General features: G+C 37.8%; 1 protein-coding gene across 2 annotated transcripts in view; it reads right to left on the bottom strand.

Moving 5' to 3' along the window:
- Positions 1 to 23,306, bottom strand: part of SERPINI1 (serpin family I member 1) — an 84,643-nt gene that overhangs the window by 13,003 nt on the left and 48,334 nt on the right. For both annotated transcript variants that reach the window (XM_084768739.1, XM_084768740.1), the window contains 5 exons: positions 18,443 to 18,710; positions 17,150 to 17,380; positions 14,952 to 15,146; positions 12,498 to 12,702; positions 5,285 to 5,382 (listed from right to left, as the gene is read on the bottom strand). In XM_084768739.1, the coding sequence (XP_084624865.1) occupies positions 5,285 to 5,382; positions 12,498 to 12,702; positions 14,952 to 15,146; positions 17,150 to 17,380; positions 18,443 to 18,692 (979 nt within the window). In that variant the 5' untranslated portion in view covers positions 18,693 to 18,710. The remainder of the gene's footprint in view (positions 1 to 5,284; positions 5,383 to 12,497; positions 12,703 to 14,951; positions 15,147 to 17,149; positions 17,381 to 18,442; positions 18,711 to 23,306) is intronic.

Raw genomic sequence — 23,306 nt, 5'->3', positions numbered from 1 at the left:
GTTATGAGTTTTGACCATGAGGTCAGAGAGCCCGAGCTTTGTCCAGAAATAATGCCATATGTCTGCTTTGAATTTAGAATATACCAGTGACGAGATTATTTAAATGAGAAAATACCTAGGGGCAGGAAGATCAAGTTCCCTTTTACAAGAATCAGGCAAGAAAGTAGGAACAGAAGTAAAATTGTGACAGTGAAAGAGGAGCAAGCCCTCTGGCTTACAAAGCAAAGAGACAGAGCAGCAGGGGGAAGGATACAGGAGCTGTGCCAGCATCAATCTACAGCACTTGCGTTTGACCTGAATATGCCTTTCACTGTGCCTTTTTAAGTCCTTTATTTTATTGGTTCCTTTATTAAAACTTGTACTTTATGCTGAAGGATTTAGTAGTCTTTTTCTTGCCTCTTATACCATCCAAGGAGATTACCTATTAATCCAAATGTCATTCATTTCCATTATAAAAATAGCCCTCCTTTATAGGAGGATCCTTGAGCTGAGCATTTTAAATGGAACCTGAGGGAAAAAATGATCCTCAGTACTGTGCATTCCACGTTTATTGTATGAGTCTTTACTGGGATTCTTGTTAATGGAATTTAGCATCAGAAGCCATGGAGATGAAGGCAGCATGGTAAATACTGAACAGCCTACCTCATTTGCTTCTCCATTCAGTTAGAGTGGTGGCCACTGAGGAAACATGCATCAGAATCAATCTTTAGGACATTTATCCCTACCTGGGATATTAAAGGCATAAGTAACATAAATATGAAATAATATGTGTGATGTACAACAAAGAGGAACACAAAATTCCAGGGACTTAATAAGTGACTGTTTCTAGCTGATGGAATCTTGGTGGCTTGACGAAGTCTGGGTTATCTAGAGGTGAGGTTCAATGAAAATGGAAGAGATCTTGCAGATGTGAGGATGTGGGGAGAGAGGAGGTGCAGAGCAAGTGTGCAGTGTGACTAGAGCACAAGCTAAGCCCAAGGACTGAAGTTGAGAGGGAGGTGTTCTCCGTTTTCTGTGGAGCCCACGATAGTGTACCACAAAGCTAAGGAAGCTTGGAGCCGGTGCTGCAATGACCTGAGAGTGAGTGTCAAGGTGATTAATCTTGGCAGTGGAAGATACAACAGATTAGATTGGAGAGAAACTGGAAGCCATTTAGCAGAGTATTGGAGTAGCCTAAGGCAGCGGTAATAAGCATCCAAACAAGAGTGGACTCAAAGGGATAAAACTGAACGAGCCTCTGCCAAGGGGTCTTAGCAAAGGATTTCAAGTCACTTGGTTTCCCCTGAAGTGAAAGAAGGTGAAGCTGGTAGCTTGTTTTCTTTTCCACGCATGACTTAAGACTCTTGTATTTTTGCAACAGGGATGCATGGTTCTTTGAAGGTTTTCAAATTCACAGGTTAATTCTACCATTAACATGTTTAAATGGTTTTCTTAAACATTGTATAGAATTTTGTTGACAACATAACACATGTACAAGGTAACATTCCAAACAACACCCAGATCTGTAAGAAATAAAAATTTGGGGCTAATTAAATGGCTCTATGTATAAAGTGCATGCCATAGAAGCATGAGGACCCAAGTTCTGACTGCCAGTTCCCATGTTAAAAAGCCAGGGGTGGCAAAACACACCTATCATCCCAGCTCTAAGAGGCAGCGAGAGATGGATCCCAGAGACTTGCTTGGCAGCCATTCTAGCTGAAAGAACAATGACTAGATTCAGTGAGAGATCCTTTTTCAAAATGAGACGGCGAATAAAAGAGGAAAACTCCCCAGGTCTTCTCAGGTCTTCCTTCAGCATGCACATATTCACATGGCTATTCTCTCTCTCTCTCTCTCTCTCTCTCTCTCTCTCTCTCTCTCTCTCTCTCTCTCTCTCTCTCTCTCTCTCTCTCACACACACACACACACACACACCATGACTACCATACACATATGTACACAGTTACAAACACAGCAATGAAGATTCCACTCTCACCTAGGAATATCTCTATTCTCCAGCCAAGAGATGCTATTACTTTCTAAATTGCTCAGAAATATTCCCAGCATTCAAATGCTTCTTTCTATTAATAATCAAATACTTCTGTACTGATTCATTTCTGTCTTCTGCAATTGTCTTTTGTTTTATTTGTCTTTTGGTTTATTTTCTTCTTTCTTCCCACAATGTTTTCTCTAATCCATGATTTCCCATCTGCTGGTCACTGATGACATTGAGGACTGGGCAGGTAGTCAGTGTGGGAGCCTCTACTGTGCATTGTAGATGTTTAGAGGAATCACTGGCCTCTAGCTGGAGACTAGGACCACTTCCCATTGTGATAGACAAGGAGGTCTGGAGCTATTGCTGACTCCTCCCTGGGCTTGATGTGAAAAGGACACTTGACCTTTTGAGAAACATGTTCTGATAAAACATTTCTCTCAGGCTTTCTGTAGCTTCCTCCCCATAAGCCCTCCAGGTTTTGGGTCTCCAGACATGAATCAGTGGTGAGGAGCACTGGCTACTCTTCCAAAGTTTCCAGGTTGCATTCCTCACGTCATCATGGAAGCTAACGCCTGTTTATAATTCCAGTCACGGAAGATCTGCACCATTCTTCTGGCCTTGGTGGGCCCTACACACATGTAGTACATGAACTTATCTCAACTTATTTACCCTTACAAATGAAAACAGACAAGTACAAGTTTTAAAACTTGTGGTTGTTTCTTTGGGTCAGGTAAGAGTTTCTTAAATTTATAGCAGAGCACTTTTCTTAAACATTTGCCTCACTAGTGGCTACTTTATCAAAGGAATAGGTACAGCACGAATTATCATTCATATTATATATCAATAACATCCCCAAACCTTAAGAAAGTAGAAAGTATTTACTAAACACATGCAAATATTTTAATTGAGTCCTTGTGGAGGTCACTAAGGATTACAGGACCTCTGGTCATCAAGGTTTTCGTGTTATTTGTGGAGGTGAAAAAGTAGTCATCTAAAAAGGATTTGAACCATGTAAGGTATATGGTACTCAAATAAACAAGGCCAAGAAACCACACTGAAAGTAGAAAAAGCAGAGGCAATCAAATGAACGGTTCATAAATTAATGAAAGAGAGAGGGAAATAGAGAGGGAATAAAAAAGGAAGGAGAGAGGGGGAAACTGAAAGAGAGAGGGAGAAAGAAAGACTAGTTGGGGTGGTAACATCCTAGAGCTATCCCTGTTTTATTGAACTACTAAGTTAGTAACCAACAAAGTCTCATTGCAAATTGTAAGAGGTTTTCTTCAGATCCATTCAAGTTAACTCCAACACCTCAACAGGGTGATGCCTAAGACAGTAAGTCCTGGCATGGTAACTCAGTTACCGAGAGCTATAGTATATAAGATGGACTCTAACAGCCTGATTCCCTTCTTTTACCCCAGTTTAGTCTTCAGCAAACACCGTGTTCCAGCTCTTTCAAATGGGTTTGATCAAGTGACTAGATGCTTTGCATACAGACTATTAAATAACTCTGTAGAAGACTTTAGTCTTATTCTAAATCCCCAAGCCATTTGATTCATAGCAAACAGCTGTAGTGTACTATCTCTGTGATGGTAAACAAAATGAAATATTACCTTATGAACCCAAACATGTCTAAAATAAGTTACACTGACCACGGCGATTGACTTGCTTTAGCAGAGCTAACCACTCAGGACCGAGTGGCGGCAGGTATTATATTTGGGGAAAATACCTGCCTGGATGCTGGGGAGACAGTGAAGAATCACTGTAAAAAAAGTAGAATGTAATTATCCAGTGGGAACTCAGCCAGTGAAGTAAGATCAATGTTTTAAATTTACAGGGAAGACAGCATTAGGATTTTATGCTATGCTTCAGCTATGAATATATTCCTGACTCAGGTACAAAGATACCATATGGTCTTTCGAATCTCCACTAGTCTGATTATTCCAAAGGGATGCTTACAACTTTAGGAACTGTGACATGAACCCTGAAGACCTTTACTAACGGAAAACACATCTCTCCTGTGTAGACGGAGCCATCTATACAGTCAGCTTTTAAACTCTGTTGGTTCTTAGGACATCAAGCTCCCTGAATGAGGAATAGAAGTTACATTGACAAATACATTAGAAAGACACCAGTCTCAGCTTATTGTCAGAGGATGAGTGACTCTTTTAAAAAACTCTCACTGTCCTAATTCTGGGAGGGTTAGGATGTCGTAGAATTCTATGATTCATTCCCTCTCTCTGTCTCTGTCTCTTGTCTCTGTCTCTGTATGTCTGTCTCTGTGTGTCTCTCTCTCTCTGTCTGTCCCTCTGCCTCTGTCTGTCTGGCTCTCTCTCCCCCCAAAATACACGTACACAAGAATATGGATTCACAAATGTATAAGCACTTTTAGAAGTAGAGAAGGTATTTCCAGAATTCAGCCGAGGCATAGAAGCTGTGATTTCATGCAGGTGGCTTATTCAGGAGAAGAAAATTAAATCATTTTCTTACCCCAAGAACTGATTAGGATGGTTCTAACTCCTCATACTCTAGTTGGAATACTGGGTTCAAGTGTATTGACTATAAAGAGGCCTTACAAGTTTAGTTTCTTTTACCTTAATATGTGTTTGTCTTCTCTTATAAAAATGATTTTATTTTTCTATTTTACAGAGAAAAATAGAAACCCATAATTCTACAAATTTATTTAGGATTAAGTTTATTGTTGCCTTTATCAATGGTAATTTTCTTGCGAATAATCACTTATATCCAAAGTTATTTAAAGATCATAAATGTTTTAGTGGTACTAACATTTTAGCTTTGTCCTTTAATAATTCAAGTAGTTATTTTTATTTTCTAGTATACATTAAAGTTACTTTTAGAATATATTATTTTTACTGAAAACTTAGGAAAGGCTTTACAACATCTCACTGGGTAGTTTTTATTCTGTTTTAAAAAATCTTTAGTCTGTTTCTCACAGCAGGAAGTGGTATTCATTCATTTTTCCACTATAACCTATTCCAGAGAGATATATTTAGATATTCAACGAGCATATTCACTGATTACCTATTCTACAAGATACCATATTAGATGGGATGGAGAATCTGAATATATACAAAGTATTCTGGAAAGCAATCTACTAAAGAAGCTCACATCATACAATACAGGATTCTATAGCTATATCTATGGTTTTGTTTATATAAGTAAATACACCCTTTGTTTCATTCACTTGATAAATAATAACTATATTCAAGATATTCATTAATAATTGATGAGCAGACCCTCATTATTTTGAGCATTTTATGAATAAAAATTTAATTGATATTCATTTCTTACCCGACATGGCAGTCAGATTTGCATCTTTGATGAAAATTTCAGTGACCCCAAGGGATTTCAAGATGTCTTTTAAATCAATCTCCTGTTCCACTGTGAACCTAGAGGAGATATGGGAGGAAAATATTTAAGTACAGTAGCTTCTTATGGGGGGGGTAAGAATAAAATACTAAGCATGTTGATGACAAAAGTGTTTTCTATAGTAGATAAGTAATGCTAACACTGACTTTAGACTGAAATAAGTATGTGACTGTGCTTATGAAAATGGGGGGTCACAATTGGAAAGGACTAAGTTTTCTTTTGCAAGTTAACACATAGATTCTTGGTTAGATGTAGGAACCTGGGTCTATTCTCCTTCTCAGCTGTGGGACCCCTCCTGCCTTGAACCTATGCAGATCATGGTCAACACAAAAGAAACTTGACCTCTGTAGTAGTTTTGTAGGCTTTTGTTTCATATTGTTTACTTTGAATTTTTGTCTTTGGCTTATATACTTTGATTTCTGTGGTTTCTGTGGGGGTGAGAGAGAGGAAAGAGAGGTTCTTGGGGTTTTTTTTGTTTTGTTTTTTGTTTTGATATTTAGAGAGAAAGAAGGTGGGGTTGTGTAAATGGGGGAATCAAGAGAATCTATGAAGAATTTGGGAGAAGGGAAGTCACTATCAGAATATATTGTATAAAAATATTTTTCAGTAAGAAGGGAGAGATCAAAGAGAATGACATATGATAATAGGATTTAAATTCATTAGTACAAAAATATTTGCTATAGACAGTCAACTAAAGTACATGAAAGTTTAACGGAATGTTGAGGTTAGGTAGCGTTAAGTACTATGTAAAACTTGATGGCTCAGTGGGTAAAAGCTCTTGTCATCAAGCCTGATAAATGCATGCGTGCATGCACACGCATACACACACACACACACACACACACACACACACACACACACACACACTCACACACACACACACTCACACACACACAGAAATATTTTTTAAAATCCTTAAATGAATACTTTTCAAAACACTGTAATGCATTAAATAGTATTCATGATTTTTCAAGCTAATAATGACCTCTAAATTTTTATATATGTATTTATTTTATATTCTGATCATAGCCCCTCCATCTTCTCCTCCCATTTCCAACCTCCCTCCTCCCTTCCCCTTATTCCACCTCCCCTACTCCTCAGTAAAGGGGAGACCCCTCCCCTCCCAACAGCACATCAAGTCACATTAGGACTGAGTGCATCCTTTATTCCCCATGGCCAGGGCAAGTGATCAAAAAGCAGATAACAGAGTTCATGTCAGATACAGCCCCCATTCCCTTTACTAGGGGACCCACATGAAGCCCAGGTGGCTCATAGGCTACATCTGTGCAGGAAGGATGGGCACAATCTATTCATGGTCCTTGATTGGTGCTTTGGTCTTTGAAAGCCCCTCTGAGCCCTTGTTAGTTGGCTCTGTTGGTCTTGTGAGCTCCTGACCCTTCCAGGTCCTTCTATTCCCCCCTCCACCCTAATCTACAAGATTCTCTGCACTTTGCCCAATCTTTGAATCTGAGTCTCAGCATTTGCTTCCATCTGTTGCAGGGAGGAGCCTCTCAGAGGACAGCTATGCTAGGCTTCCATCTGCAAGCATAGGAGAGTATTGTTAATAGTGTCAGGGGTTGACTCTCTCCCATACAGTGGGTCTCAGGTCGGGCCAGTCATTGGTTAGACATTTGTCAATCTCTGCTCCATCTTTATCCCTGCATATCATATAGGCAGGGTAAATTTTGGGTCAACGTTTTTGTGGGTAAATTGGTGTTCCCCTCTGTTCAATAGGAGTTCTGTCTAGTTAGAAGGTGTCCTCTTAAGTCTCCATGACCCCTAATACTAGGAGTCTCAGCTAGAATAACCCCCATATTCTCCCCCCAAAAAAACCTTACTCTGACTAAGGTCTCCAGAGCTGCCCCACGCACAGTTTGGTTTCTATTTTCTCTGCAGGCTCTCTGTCCTCCTGCTCCCCACCTCTCCCCATGTCTGATCTTCACCCTTATTTCTACCTCATTCTCTCTCTTCAACCATTACCTCTGTCTCTTTTATTTCCCCTTCTGTTTTATGCCTCCTCCCTTGGGTCCACCTTGTTACTTATCTTCTTTGGGTATGAAAATTATCTTTATCCTATACTATATGGATAATATCTGCTTATGAATGAGTATATACCATGTTTGTGTTTCTGGGCCTAGATTATCTCACTCAGGATGATCTTTTCTAGTTCCATCCATTTGCCTGAAAACTCCATAATTTCCTTGTTTTTATTTCTGAGTACTACTGTACTGTGTAAATGCACCAGTTTCTTTATCAATTTTTCATTTGAGCAACACCTAGGTTGTTTTCAGACTCTGGCTATTACAAATATACCCGCTATGAACATAGCTGAGCAAGGGTGCTTGTCGTATGGTAGAGCATATTTTGAGTATATGCCCAGGAGTGGTATAGCTGGGTCTTGAGATACAGCTATTCCTAATTTTCTGAGAAAACTACAGATTGACTTTCAAAGTGGTTGTACAAGTTTGCACACCCACAAATAATGAAGGAGTGTTCCCTTTTCTTCATATCCTCACTAGCATGTGCTGTCACTTGAGTTTTTGATCTTAGCCTTCTTGAGGGGTATAAGATGGAATCCCAGAGTTGTTTTGTTTTGCATTTCTCTGATGACTAAGGAAGTTGAGCATTTCTTTAAATGTTTTTCAGCCATTCAGTGTTCCTCTGTTGACAATTCTCTGTTTAGCTCTGTACTCCATTTTAATTTATTTTGAATTATTTGGTTTGTTGGTGTTTACTTTCTTGAGTTCTTTATATATTTTGGATATTAGCCTTTTGTTAGATATAGCGTTGGTGAAGGTCTTTTCCCAATCTGTCAACTGCCATTTTGTTCTATTGACAGAGCTAATAAACTCTCTCTCTCTCTCTCTCTCTCTCTCTCTCATCTGGTCAGTTGATACTGCCTCTCCATTCCCCACCTACCATGTACGGAGTAAAAGAAGCAGCAAATTTAACCATACAATTAATATAGTAAGCATTTCAACTCCATTTTTGCAACCTCTTAAAAAATCATTGTAGTTATACTTAATACTGATATATAAATAAGGGTATATTCATGATATCATTGCAAAAAGTTACTTATCAATAAAAATTGGGTAAATATTATTTATTCAATGCTATAAGTTTTTACAATTACAGTAGAGCTTTTGAAAACAAAAACAAAATTTTGATTTTTAAAAGATTTTGAATTATTATGCACAAAATAATATATAAGTAGAACATTATGGTAGGCAGATTTGGGCCCAGGGGTCCTGCTCAAACTAAGGCACTAGCCAAAGACAATACAGGCAGTAAACTTTAAACCCCTACCCAGATCTAGCCAATGGTCAGAACAGTCTCCACAGTAGAGTGGAGAGTTGGATATGACTTTCTCATGTACTCTGGTGCCCCACATTTGACCATGTCCCCTGGAGGGGGAGACCTGGTGGCACTCAGAGGAAAGACAGCAGGTTACCAAGAAGAGACTTGATACTCTATGAGCATATACAGGGGAAGGAAATCCCCCTCAGGAACAGTCATAGGGGAGGGGAATAAGGGGAAAATGGGAGGGAGGGAGGAATGGGAGGATACAAGGGATGGGATAACCATTGAGATGTAACAAGAATAGATTAATAATAAAAAAAAAAGTAGTTAAATTCATAAAAAATGCATCAGCTTTGTAAAATGAAATGAAACATTAATTGTCATAACCATAGATGGGATCTTAACTTTATATAAGTGGTTTCTATGGTGAGACTTATTGATTAATATATAATTTCTCCATAACCAATGAGTTATACTTTTAATCATTCTAGGAAGAGATATAGAATGAACATGTCTGCACTTTTTAATTTAATAAATAAAAACATGTTTAATACTTTAAAAACAACACAAAATATATGAGAAAGAAATGTTTTTTTCTGATACTACCTTTTGTTGTGTATACATGCTACACATAAATTTTTAGGCAACAGGATATGTCTTTAAAGAAAGATGTCAAACCATCCACTAGGCGTTATATTAGCATAATTTCTGACAGTGTATGAGCTAGAGGAAAATAACTATCAAGACACCACTCACATATGAAGATGAATGGTTGAGAAAAAAATAATTTTTCAAGTTAATGTTTCCAAAAAAAGACCAAGAGAAAATTTTCTGTATATCAAATATACTAATCTACATACTGAAAATTATTATAGTTTTACTTCAGTGATGGTTTATACCATAAAATGAAGATTGTGAAAGCAGAATTGTTCAGCGTCTAATTTATTTTAATGTTTGAAATATCTTGAATAGGAAAATAGTTATCAGTCCAAATAGCTAATATCTAGCTTTTTAATAAGATTTTTGCTCAAAGTTAATGAAAAACTGTTAATAATCTCCAGTTGTCTGTTCCTACTTTTTTCCCTTGCAAGCAACTGAAAATAGCTACTGGTCAAACATCACCTCTGTCCTCTTAGTACAGACTACTAGTATGGTAATCTGTTCCTATCACCCCTTCACACATTTTACAGCCTGTGTTGTTTCTTATCATGATCCCTAGAGGGAAGTATTGTTTTCTCCAGGCTACAAAAGACAAAACTGAAGTCTATAAAACTAGGCCACTTGCTCTATTCAGATTCATGGCGGAAAAATGAAAATAGTAACTGTGGTCTTTCTGACTGCACAGATTTCCAAATTTCCTACAGATCTCTGGTCTCAAGCTTAGTATGTAGCTGAAGATGACCTTGAACTTCTGATGTCCTGGCTCCACCTCAGGAGTTCTGGGTTTAAATGCGTGTGCCACCATGCCCAGTTTATGCAGTGCAAGGAACAGATCCCAGAGTTTTATGAATGCTAAACCAGCACTCTATCAACTGAGCTACAGCTGTACTCTTCTACTCTACAGCCCTTAAGGATGGTTGGTATTTTATACTGTCCATACAAACTCTAGTATGAGTAAAATTAAAAATACATGTCTGATAGGACAAAAATGTAGCTACAAAAAATTCAAGCTTGCATTTTTAGAATAATATGTCCGCATGATAACTGCAAGAGACATTAAAAACTAAGCCCTGTGTAGAAATGGACTCTAGCTGTTAGATTACTCTTGGGCTTTGCTCATATTGAGACACAGAAGCCACCACCTTCCTCAAATGTTTAGTGGCTCCTAAATCTACAAAATGTGGAGGAGCTTCGCCACTGATTACTGCAACATACAACTGCTTCAACAGTCACCTTGATACAGAAAAAGAACCAAGTTTGTCCCAGTGAGCTATCTACTCTTCCTATTTATGCATGCGGAGTGAAAGTTTACAAAACTCCTGAAGGAATGAAGGCATGGTAATTAGCTGAGCCTAGTTTAGTAACAGGCATTAGTGAGAGCAAGTGAGCTAAACTTTCATAAATGAAGAATAACTGAGAAAATGAAAATTTAATTTTCTTCTGCTGCCACATTCTATTTCTCAGTGGACATGTCCTAGACACATTTTCTAGTGAATGTGGAAGAGATAGAATATATAATATTTCTTAAGCACTCATTTAGAATTCTGCTAAAATACCCCTGAGCAACTTTATATTTTCATAGAACTTAAGCCTCTAGAGATACAACACTGAGTTTATGGAATTTATTAACAGAAGCTTTAACATTGTATTGAATTTGTTATATTATAAAAAGGATTTTCCTATGAGAAAAACTAGTCATGATTTTAAAAATTACTTAATGAATTTTAACATGGGTTAAATTGTTTACAACTTTATGCCTTAGGCAATATTTTATATTAAATCATTAATATTTATAAATAAATATTATAGTTTAAAATACCATAGCTCATAAAATATGTATATAAAATTAACTTTTATATTTAACAAATTGTTATTTGTTAGATATTCACTGACTGTTTCTTGAGAATAGACTAGTAGAATCTTTCTATGTAAATGTATTATCATGGAAAGTGATTCATGCTAATTATCTTAGACGCCTGAACTATTTAGGTTATGATTACTTTAGTTTTTATAAGAAGACTGAGGAAGAGATAGCTATATGTATATATATACATATATAAATGTATATGTCTTTTTATATATGTATGTCTACAATATATATAGATAGATATGAAGACTGTATAATGTTCTTCCTACAAATATCAGTACAAATAGGTCTCTTTCATTTACAAAGGCAAACATCATCTAGATTTTTTGATAAAATAGGCATTTACATAAAATATAACTTTTATATATCAACCCCTAATTGGGATGAAATTAATAAGTTTTAATAATCTAGATTTATTAATTTACTCATCATGATTTCGTATTTATAGAAATTTGAAATTGAATATTTTAATGTAAAATGAGAGCCAGAACTGTACTGCCATGTACATATATGCACATTACATATGTTATTAATTGGTGTATCTTGTTCTCTAATGCAAATTATTTTCATTATGCTTGTGAGCCTACAGTGTGTGAAGGGCCTCCTGGAAGGTCTCGTGTCACAGGTGACCCTTATGTCTAAATGAACAATACCTGGAGAAGGGTACTGTAGATCAGTACAGAAATAGAAATGGAGACTCAGGTATGTGGCATAGCTACCAGGAAATGGAAACAACATGCTGCTAAATAGGGATGTTCTGGGGGACCTGCAGCGGAGTAAAGAAAAGAACAGTCGTCAGAGTAGTAAGTCTATGCATATGTCTTACTCTTTGACCACAGAGAGTATTTGGAGTAGATTTGTACCTTGTTTATGTACGAGCATATGTCAGTACCTCTGCAGGTGCTTGTTTGCAAGTGCTGCCAATAACGGCAGAGGTTTTCCCGCTTCCTTATAATCAACTCAACAACACATGGTTCTCAGTGCTGAACAAATCAAAAAAGTAGATGTGTATCTTCAGGTCGTAGGATCGTGTCCGAATTAAAGAATATTAAGGAAGAAGAGGAAGCAGAGAGAAGGGAGAAAGAGAAGACAGATGAGATGAAGGAAAAAGAAGAGTTGATGGAGGAGGAAGCTGTGGAGGAAAAGGAGGTTGAAGAAAGAGAAGAGAAGAAGGGATGAAAAGTAGGAAAGAAGGATGAAGAAAGAGAAATAGGATGAGAAAGAAGAGTGAATTTCCAATGCATTTGCAAGAGATTTTTGTGGATCACAGCACTGTGCTGTGCGAAGGGCCTCACAGGACCTCCTCACCTGGGCAGGTACACTTCCACCTTCTGTTTCTTCACAGAGTTTGTCCACTCTTCGATCAGCTGTGCTTTAAGCAGAGGTTCCAGTGTGGCCAGTGGAACCTCCTGTCTGGACAGTACCAGCATCATGCTGATCTCATCGCCCTCATAGGGTATTTCAAGGACTTGGTAGATGCCACCAGCTTCATTGGATCCATCACTAAATTCCCCTACAAACAAAATGAAAGCTTTAAAACTCACACCAAAACTTCCAGAAGATGATTTCAGTTTTTTTATGTCTTCACTTAGAATGAATATTGGGGTCTGGAGAAACACTCAGTAGTTGAGACTCTTGCAGAGGATCTGGGTTCAGTTCCCGATACCCATACAGTGGCTCACAATCATACGTAACTTATCTCCAGTATATCCAGTACTTTCTCTGGCTGCCTCTAGGACCAGCACACATGTGGTATGCTACATACATGCAAGAAAAGCACTATTATAGATCATTGATTCTTTTCTAAAAGAAAAAGGAAATAATGTTTGGAAAATAAGAAATTTGGGCATCCAAAGCAAAATGGCTTATTGGAAATTAGACCTCAAAAGTAAGTGAGTCCTCACCACCAAAAAAAATGTAATTAATTTGAATTATCTCACATTTTTTTATGTTCTCTAGACTGTTTTTTATTTTTAAGTAAGATAACTCAATTTAACACAGTAAAAACTGGTTCTAAAAATAAATCCCTGGTTTTAAGTTGGGTGTACCAATGTGCACATTTACCCATACTCTTGATTTTTAAGAAGATAATTTATAATGCTGGGCACCCCATTGTTAGCACAATTGCAATACACAAAGGCCAATATTGCCAGCTAAAATAGAATCTAAGCATTATGTACTTGTATATTACATAAGCATATCAAGTGTATTTGTGATAATAAAATTATCAAAGTTAGTAATTAAATAAGTGAGGTAATTTATTTTGTATTCTATAAATTTAGCAGGATCTCTTATGCATCTGTGCATACACATTACACACACATGGAGAGAGATTGTGGTGTGTCTTTAGAACACAAACTTCTGTCATGGCTTGACGATTTCTCTATCATCAAAATAAAGAATAATATTTGTTATGCATAACTAACCATATCGGGTTTCATATAAGTAGATATTTTTTCTACTTTGATTATTAGTTAGAACTGTTAGTATAACATATATTTAGTTACAAGTGCATTTTTGCTAATGACTTAACTAACTTTATAATTCAGGAGGAAAAAATACCATAAGTATCTGAAGAATACAAAGAAATTCAGTGAAAATAATGTCAAAGATATTGAATTACATCATATATAGTTCTCCCAGTCATAAATCTAAGATTTAAATGCTTCAAGATTCATTTTTATAATTTTATGTTTATGAATCTGTGCCGGGCTGTATGTAAGTGCATTGCATGTGCACAGGTGTTCATGGAGGCCTGAAGAGGGCATCAGGTCCTCTGGAGCTAGAGTCACAGGCAGTTGTGGGGTGTTCCAGGGATTGAACCTGAGGCCTCTACAATAGTAGCAGTGGTTTTAACTGATGAGCTGTCCCTCCACCCTCTGATATTTGAATTTTAAAGACAAATTTTACATGGGCTTTACAAGAGATAAAAAGTGCATGAAGGCAATTGATGCCAAGTCATATGATCTTATTATGATCCCAGAACACATTTGGTGAATGAAGAAAAGCAACTCAGTCTTCCTTTGACTTCTGCACATGTGCTACAGTACATGATCCCACAAACAAACAAATAAATATAAAAAAGTAAATAGTAACAATGTTTAAAACTAAGTCAGGCTCTAGGTGAACCATATAGCTAAAGACCATCCCAAAGTTAATTAGAATGTTGTCACCCAAGATCAGAACTTTTGACACATGCATGCTCGTGTGTGTGTGTGTGTGTGTGTGTGTGTGTGTGTGTGTGTGTCTGTGTCTGTGTGTCTGTGTGTGCGTGTGCAAATATGGCTTGGAGCATGTACAAAGGTCTTCCTTTGCCTTCTTCTTCATTTGATACATTGTCTTGTATTGTTTTATTTTGTGTACTCCAGCCTACCTGAGTCATGAGTTTCCAGGGAGCCTTCTACTTTATCTCCTATCTCAAGGTAGAAGCACTGGATGGTTGAGTCCTGAGGATCCGAACTCAGGCCCTCACGCTTGCATAGCAAATGCCTTACCCATGGAGACACCTTGCCAATCCAATATCAGGTAGTTTTAGATGAGTAAAGCCACTTGGAAGGTGGCTATAAATTAAAGAAGCGTGTTGGAAAACTGTCAATACCTATGATATTCAGCCATGACCTAATAGCAGGCTTTCGGAAATGCAGCCAAGCAAATTGAACTCTATCCCACATTATACTCACAAGGAGTTGGAGCAATGAATATTTCATATTTATAAAAAATTTGTTGATATACTACAAGTATTTAAAACACTAAATGTCTTACCATAATAAAATTCTCCCTGTTGATACATCATTGGAATCTGTACTTCGCTTTCATCATCCTTAGTAAAGGAAAAAGTTCTGGTGTTTTCAGGTCTAAACTGTGACTTCCAGTTGCCTTTGAAATATACAGCATTGATGAGAGCCAGATGAGTGGCAGCATCAAAATCCCTTGGAGACACCAAATCTTTCAACAGACCTATTTAGGTGAAGCAGATGAAAAATTCACATTAAATTGAAAAGTGGCAGGGCTAGCAAAAGAGTTACCAACACCACCATCTGATAGAGTGGTCCTTAAGGTTATAAGGTGAATATATAACAGAAATACAAGTGTCTTACTTCTAAATGGAAAGCGCTATGCACATACACACATAATTACATCATTACCAGTTAAGGGCATCAAAACCAAGAGTATGCCTAATAGCATCCTGATGCAAAAACTACCCACCCACATCCAAAGCCATATTGGCCTTCAACAATTCCTTGGTGCAATGAGACATGTAAAACTATGAACACAGACAAAGCACACTAATGTTTCAAAGTTTATATTTTAAATGTTTATTTATTCATTTTTTTCGTGTGTGTGCATTTGCCTGGATGTATGCCTAAGCACCTCAGGTGTGACTGGTGCTGATGGAAGTCAGAAGAGGGTATCATATCCCCTGAAATTGGAATTATGGATGGCTGTAAAACACCATGCGGTACAGGGAACTGAACTCGGGTCCTCTGGAAGAGCATCAAGTGCTCTTAACTGCTGAGCCAACTCTTCGCCTGTCTAATTTTATTCTTATAAAAAGGCACATAAGTATCATTCAGTTCAAACTTGCCTTGCTTGAGTACTGGTCATCTTCCTACTGTTTTTGATGAGGTGCAAACAGATGGCTAAAAGGAAGTTTAACTCATGATAAATTACTTTGTATCGTTTGAATTTTTTTTAAGTCTAATAAAGACAGCAGATTTGGTAAGGTTCCCCCACCAAAAAGAAATTTGAAAGTCAGCATTTTAATAATGCAATATATATCAGGTAGATAAATATTCTTTTTGAATTTTAAAAAAATATTAAAATGTTTCATTTATGGCACAAATCAATCTTATACTTTGAAAAAGTAAGATCAAAACCACTTAACATTTTCTCATTTTATCAGCCATATCTCTTCTTATGGATATCTTATGGTTCTGTGAATTGTTTAGGGTGTTTAATAGGGTTTGTTGTTGTTGTTGTTGTTGTTGTTCTAGCATAACATTTTAGAATAAAACTATCTGAGGAATTTTGACATTAAGATTTTTTGTAATGAGCAGCTATACTAATCTACTGAAAATGTTAATCTATTTTTAACTCATTTATGTTTAAGTTTTCATATATCATATATATTGTTTATTGTATGGATTATGCACATATTCTCCTACATTAATTTTCTTCTCCCCTTCTCCTCCATTAACTTACTTTTAAATTTGTATCAATTTTTAAATTATTATTTCAGTTATCTTCCTGGCTAATTGGAAAATAAATGATAGATTTTTATCTACTAGAAGTTTTAAATACATTTAACATATGGATTAAAGGGGCTGGAGAGATGTCTTGGCAGTTAAGAGTACTTGCTACTCTTAACCAGGGCCCATGATTATTAGTTCAGAGCACCGAGAAGCTCATATTCCAGTTCTGGGGGGATCTAAAGCCCTCTTCTGGCCTCCATGGGTATGTGAGTGGTTCCCATGCATACTCTAACACTTACACACACACACGTAAAAGAAAAATAAAATTCAAAAAATATAACATGAGTTGGAAATAAAACACAGAGTAATGTGCACCCAGTTTCTAATTCTATAATGTGGGCTACAATGGACCACTCTTCTTAGAATGAATACTATTCACTTCTTAAAATCACCTATTAACTATGTGGTTATAAAACCAAGAGGCATCTTTAAACTTTGATTTTTCCCCTTTCTTATTTTGTTTTAATATTACAAATAAAATATCTCTAACTACCATTCTTTCTGACTAATGTATTAAATACTTTTTTAAAAGTTCCACACAGCTACACAAGGAGTTTCCTCAAGAAGAGAGCATAGATGGCAGATGACCAGAGCCAGTAGTCTACTCATGACTACAAGCTTAGCTTATTTAGTAAAAGTGAGGGCACACATACACCCCAAAGTCAAAGATGGTTAAAAGTGAGCTAAGTAGAGAAAGAAAGCACATACTGTTTGTATAATTCTCCACCCACTTATTGATGTAGTTGGCCACAGCTACATTTTGACTGAAGTCCACATGACTGACTTCTGCATTAAAGTACTTTTTCATCATTTGCACGAACTCATCATTGACATGAAATCCATTTTGCACAAAGAGGGAATTGGCAATTTTCATCACATATTGGCCTTCTTCAGCAGAGACCATATTAGAAAAGTCTCTCAGGAAAGAAAATTCTTCATCTGCAAGGTGACAAATGACAAGTTTATCAGCGCAACAGACATGGTGAAAGATCACTGTAACAAAGTGAAGGACATTAGGAGAACAGTGGCCAGTGAAAAACAGCAGGTTTGCCCCTCACAGAGACATGGTAAGAAGGTAAGAAAAGTCCAGTGCTATTTGTAGATGATCAAATTAACTTAGTCCAATGTACCAAGTGATACATTTTTGCTCTTTTTTGTCACTTTGGCAGAGTCTGAAATCAAGCCTAGGACCCTGCATATGCCAGGGAGGCTCAACTGCAGCCCCAGAGATACAGCTGTGCCTTTCACTGTTATTTCAATAACCTCTACAAAGAAGGAGCGAATTTGTGTTTTTTCAAAGTACTTGACTTAGTTGTATTCAATTGGTCTTTGGGTTTGTGTGTGTGTGTGTGTGTGTGTGTGTGTGTGTGTGTGTGTGTGTGTGTGTGTGTGTCTGTTACAGAGAAAAAAATTAATTATCTAGGGGATATTTTGTTAAATTTTATTTTCATCACGCTATTTAAATATTAAAAGTACAAAATCCATTATTTTCATTTTTAAGTTTCTCATGAATCTGTTTATGTGCACACATAAATAAGCATTAAAACAAAAATCACACTCCATTTCAAAATTATTTCTCATAATACATATAATTTTTATAATAATAAAACATTTCTAAAGTTTGGATGTTATTTAAACAATTAGAATATCATTGATTATAAGCAAAATGTAATATATTTTGAGAATCCATCACAATTACTTTTTCATTTATTTGTATGATAATTTACACAGAAAATTACAGAACCACTTTTTTTTTGTTTTCTTTAGCATGCACATCTATTTAAATAATGCTTTTGAGAAGATGCCCTTTCCTTAGATTTATTCAGCTAGAGCTGGAGACAAAAATGAACCCTTTATTTTATGCTAACTCTTCCTAACCATATTTTCGCAGTAAGACATTTTCTTTGCTCTAGTAAATATTGCTTTCTCTGCCATAAGGCAATATAGTTGAACTCAAGGTTAAATTCAAATAATTGTGAGAAATAAAACCCAAGCACTCACCATTTTTCAGGGCATCATATCCCACTGAGTGGCGGATTTCTTTCAGAGTAGATCCTTGAGCCCCGAGCTCCATCACTCCCATTGCAAGGGCGATGCTCACTGGAGAGAAGAGGATATTCTCATCTTCCCCAGTGGCTCGAAGGTGGTTATACATGTTCACCGACCACTCCGCTATGCTTTCGTCTGGGAAAGTTGCTCCTATCACCACACTTTGCATGACCAGCAAAGAGAACAGTCCAACGTGAGCCATAATGGAATGGTTTTAAGTCTGGAAAAAAAATAATTCATATGTTAATGGAAACTGGTAGAGTTATAAGATTAATTTTTAAATTTTTTATAACCTGAACTTTTTTTTTTTTTAATTTTTCAAGATAGAGTTTCTCTCCCTGACTGTCCTGGACTCTCTTTGTAGACCAGGCTGGCCCTGAACTCACAGAAATCCTTTGCCGTGCCTGTGTGTGTGCATGCCTCTGTGTGTGTGTGTGTGTGTGTGTGTGTGTGTGTGTGTGCGTGCGTGCGTGCGTGCGCTTGGTAGTGAAGGCATACATGTTAAGAACATGCTATAAATTTTGGGTAAACTCCTGCCCTGGTTTGCTTTCTGTTGCTATGATAAATCACAGGACAAAAAAAATTTTTTTTTTGAGGAAGAAATGGTCTATTTGCCTTTCAGGTATCTCTCTTATACAGCTCAGGCCCACTTGCTTAGTGAAGGCACTGCATCACTCACAGTAGACTGGACCCTCCTGAATCAATTAGAAATCAAGAACATGGCAGAATACATGCCCATGGGTGAGTTCAATAGATGTAATTCTTCAATCAAGGTTTCTTCTTGCCACGTATGTTCTGATGCCAATAAAGATTAACTGTCACAAGCCACAATCCCCAAAGTTCTACTTTTAAAAAGAATCAACCAATAATCAATAGAACAAAAGAGACTGCCAAGTTATAAGGATTCTATAAGGAGCAGGATAGACATTACCATAACATTCATAACATTAAGAGTATATATGGTGTCCTGTCTTATTTTATGTCAGCTTGACATATGCTAGAATCATCTGAAAGGAGGGAACTTCAATTAAGAATAGTCCTTTATAAGATCCAGCTGTAGGATATTTTCTTAATTAGTAATTGATGGGGAGGGCCCAGTCCACGGTAGATGGTGCTGTGTCTGGGCTGGTAGTGCTAGGTTCCAGAAGAAAGCAGGCTGAATAGCATCTGCCTCCAGGTTTCTGCCCTATTTGAGTTCTTGTACCAATTTCTTTCAATTATGAGCAGTGACAGGGAAGTGTAAGCCAAATAAACTCTTTTCTACTCAAGTTGCTTTGGTCATGGTGTTTTATCACAGTCATAGCAATCTAACTAAGAGAGAAATTGGTACCGGACAGTGGGGTATTGCTGTGCAGACTTGACCATGTTGTCTTGGGGAGAATTGTGAAAGGATTTTGGGACTTTAGGAAAGAAAAGCAATTGAGTGTTCAAAGTTTGATGATCTATTCTGTAGGAGCTTGGAAGAAATTAAATGCTTTAAGCAGGTCTTAGTGGACCAAACTAGTAAAGTAAGGAAGACAATATGTGGGTAATTTGAACTGTGGGAGCCGAGCGCAAGAAATTTCAGAGGGGAGGAATTTTATTAAGTGCCCAAAAGACTACTTTTTGCCCTTGCTCTAAAATTCTGCCTGAGGATAAACTGAAGATTTTTTGGTTCATGGTATTGGCAGAGGAGATTTCAGGGCAGACCAAGTAGCAGAACTTGGCAGCTTCTACCATGTGGTTATAGCTTCATAGCCAAGAATAGAGGAAAGGAGTTGTGGAATCTTCCTCTGTGGCTACGGAAAGCCATAAGACCAGGTGAGTGTCAGGGGTGTCCCTGCAGAGAGCCAGAGAAGCTATTGTGTGAAGGTGATCTTGGAATTTGTTTCATATCTCAAGATGTTGGAGAGACTAAGGCCTTGGGATACCAGCCAACAAGAGCTCCAGACTTGGTGTGGATCCAGTCCAAGAGAGATAAGTGAGTTGCAGTTAACAAAGCTGGAAGTTGGAGTTTTAAAGAACATTTCAGTATCAGATATGGACATATACAATTTGGAGTTTGCCCTGCTGGGTTTTGGTCTTGCTTTGGTCCAGCGTGTCCTCATTATGCTATCTTTCCCCCAGGAGGTTACAGTTAAGAGAGTGTCTTGAGTCTCAGAGGAGACCCCAGACTCTTACCCAGTGTTGAGATTGGCTGAGACCATGGAGACTTTTGAAGTTGACCTGAAGGCATTTTTACATTATGCTATTCCTACAAGCCTGGGGGCCAGGATGGAATGCAGCGGTTTGAATGAGAACGGCCCACATAGACTCTGATATTTGAATAGGGAGCTACTTTTGTTTTAAAGGATTACAAGGATTAGGAAGTGTAGCTTTGTTGGAGTAGATGTGTGTCACTGGAGGTGGGCTTTGAGGTTTAAAAAATGCCAAGCCCCAGTCTCTCTCTCTCTCTCTCTCTCTCTCTCTCTCTCTCTCTCTCTCTCTCTCACACACACACACACACACACACACACACACACACACACACACACACACACAGCTCACCAAGATTTGAACAGCCAATGGCTTTTATTAAACAAAGTTACAAAATCCTTTCACAACCCAGGTCTGTTACGGCAATACCCCTCTGTGCTGGTACCAATTTCTGTCTCGGTTAGGGTTACTATTACTGTGATCAAACACCACGACTAGAGCAACTTGAGGAGGAAAGGGTTTATTTGTCTTAAGCTTCCACACTATTGTTCATTATTGAAAGAAATCAGGATATGAACTCAAAAGCCTTGGGATACCTGGAGGCAGGGGCTGATACAGAGATCATGGAAGAGTGCTGCTAAGTGGTTTGTTCATCAAGGCTTGCTCTGACTGCTTTCTTGTAGAATCTAGGACCACCAGCCAAGGGATAGTGCCACCCACAATGGGCATGGCATCAATAACCAACACGAAAATCTCCTACTGCTGGATCTCATGGACGCCTTTCTAATTGAGGTTTGTTGCTTTCAGATGACTCTAGCTTATGTCAATTTGCATAAAATTAGCTAGAACTATAATTATGAGGACTGGGAGGACAGCTCAGTCAGCTTTTCCTGGAAATGGGAGTACCTGATTTTAAGTTCTAGACCAGACCTAAAAAAGCTTTAAGTGTGCCTCCTTTTAACTGTTGCTTGTGAATGCATCTATAATGCTGCTATCACTGCTATCTTTACTGACATCGGAGCCCTGTTTCTTTGGGTTTTCCAGTGTGCACAGTGGCTCTTCAGGAATTCTCCAGGCCTTCTGCACAAGATTTTGACTGCTGGAACATACAGCCCCTGGAGTGAGCAGCTACTGGATTCTCAGCCTGTCCATGGTACAGATAGCCACTGTTGAACTATCAAGACTACGCTGTGTAAGCCAATCTAATAAAACATCTTCTAATATATATCTGTATGTACACACATTATATATTCATATTCCATGGGCTGTACTCCTTTAGAGACCCCTGACTGACAACAAAGCCCAACATTATCCAAATACTGTTTCTGACTATTGTGCGCCAGTTTTTTGTTTTTTGTTCTTAAGAGTTCTCACACAGTCTGACCTATACACTGAAAAATTATCTGGTATTGTCGCCCTTCCTCTCTCTGATAACCTCCCACTAAGTCACTATAGGCATCTGGAAGGCAATACTCTTTATTCAAACAATTAAGTAACTTATTTGTTCTTGATCAGTTTTTGAATCTATCATTAAAGCACCACACAGAGTAATATGAACAAACACATTTGGAAAATTGTATTTTAATTAGTTTATAGTCTAAATTAATCAAATAACAGTGTACCCAGGGATCTGACTGAAAGAGAGTGCCCTTCCAACAGACTTTCATCCAGAAGACCCTAACTGCTCTGTGTTGTGATTCTGGTTTCAGAGAACTCTTCTGTTACTTTCACACTTTAGAGCTGGATACATGTTTTCTTTTTATCTACAGTGTCCAAAGGTGCTCTCCAAAACCCCCATCTCCTTGCTTTTGTAATAAGGTCTAAGAAATCCTCCCTCCTGTAGGAAGGTAGCCTCAATAGGGTCTCTCACAACCTATGGTTTAAATGGTATGGCTACTGGGGAAGTAAACTGCTGCCTGAGGGCATGCTGTGTGATTCAGGCAGCCCTGAAGCAGAGCCGGCTGGCAAGAGTCCAGCACTGAGGACCACAGCTGCTGGTCATTCTTGCTTCCTTGGATTCCCCAGAGAACATAGCTGGAGTTTCCTCTTTCTGAATTCAAAAAGGAAATTAGCAGTCTCTCTTCTAAAAATAATTGAAGATGTATCTATTATTTAATTCATTGGGTGTAATAATCCTTAGTGGATCAAAAATCCAAGTCAGATTCAAAATCCCTTCTTGCCTTTACTTTTTACATTTACTTAAGTATTTACTTCCTCATTTTCTATGTTTGTGTGTAGTAGGGGACATGTACATGCCAAAGAGAACAACTTGAGGAGGTTGGTTCTCTCCTTCCACTACGTAGGTTCTGGGCATAGAACTGAGGTTGTATTTACTTCCTCATTTTCTATGTTTGTTTCTAGTAGGGGACATGTACATGCCAAAGAGAACAACTTGAGGAGGTTGGTTCTCTCCTTCTACTACGTAGGTTCTGGGCAAAGAACTGAGGTTATCACTCTTCCAAGTAAGTAAGGCACTGATAAGCCATTTCATGAGCCTCCCAAACCCATCTTCTTTGTCAGTACACTCAGCAGATCTGGTATTCCATTTTAACTTCTCTCCTGTGAGGATCTGAACCCAGGCTACATGACTTTAATTTAAGAGTAACTAGTATTATAAGAAGGAACCACACCAAACTGAAGC

The sequence above is a fragment of the Acomys minous genome, assembly GCF_964271855.1.
Source record: "Acomys minous genome assembly, chromosome: 19".
In the NCBI taxonomy this organism is placed as follows: Eukaryota; Metazoa; Chordata; class Mammalia; order Rodentia; family Muridae; genus Acomys; species Acomys minous.
This window is presented reverse-complemented; position numbering and strand designations above follow the sequence as displayed.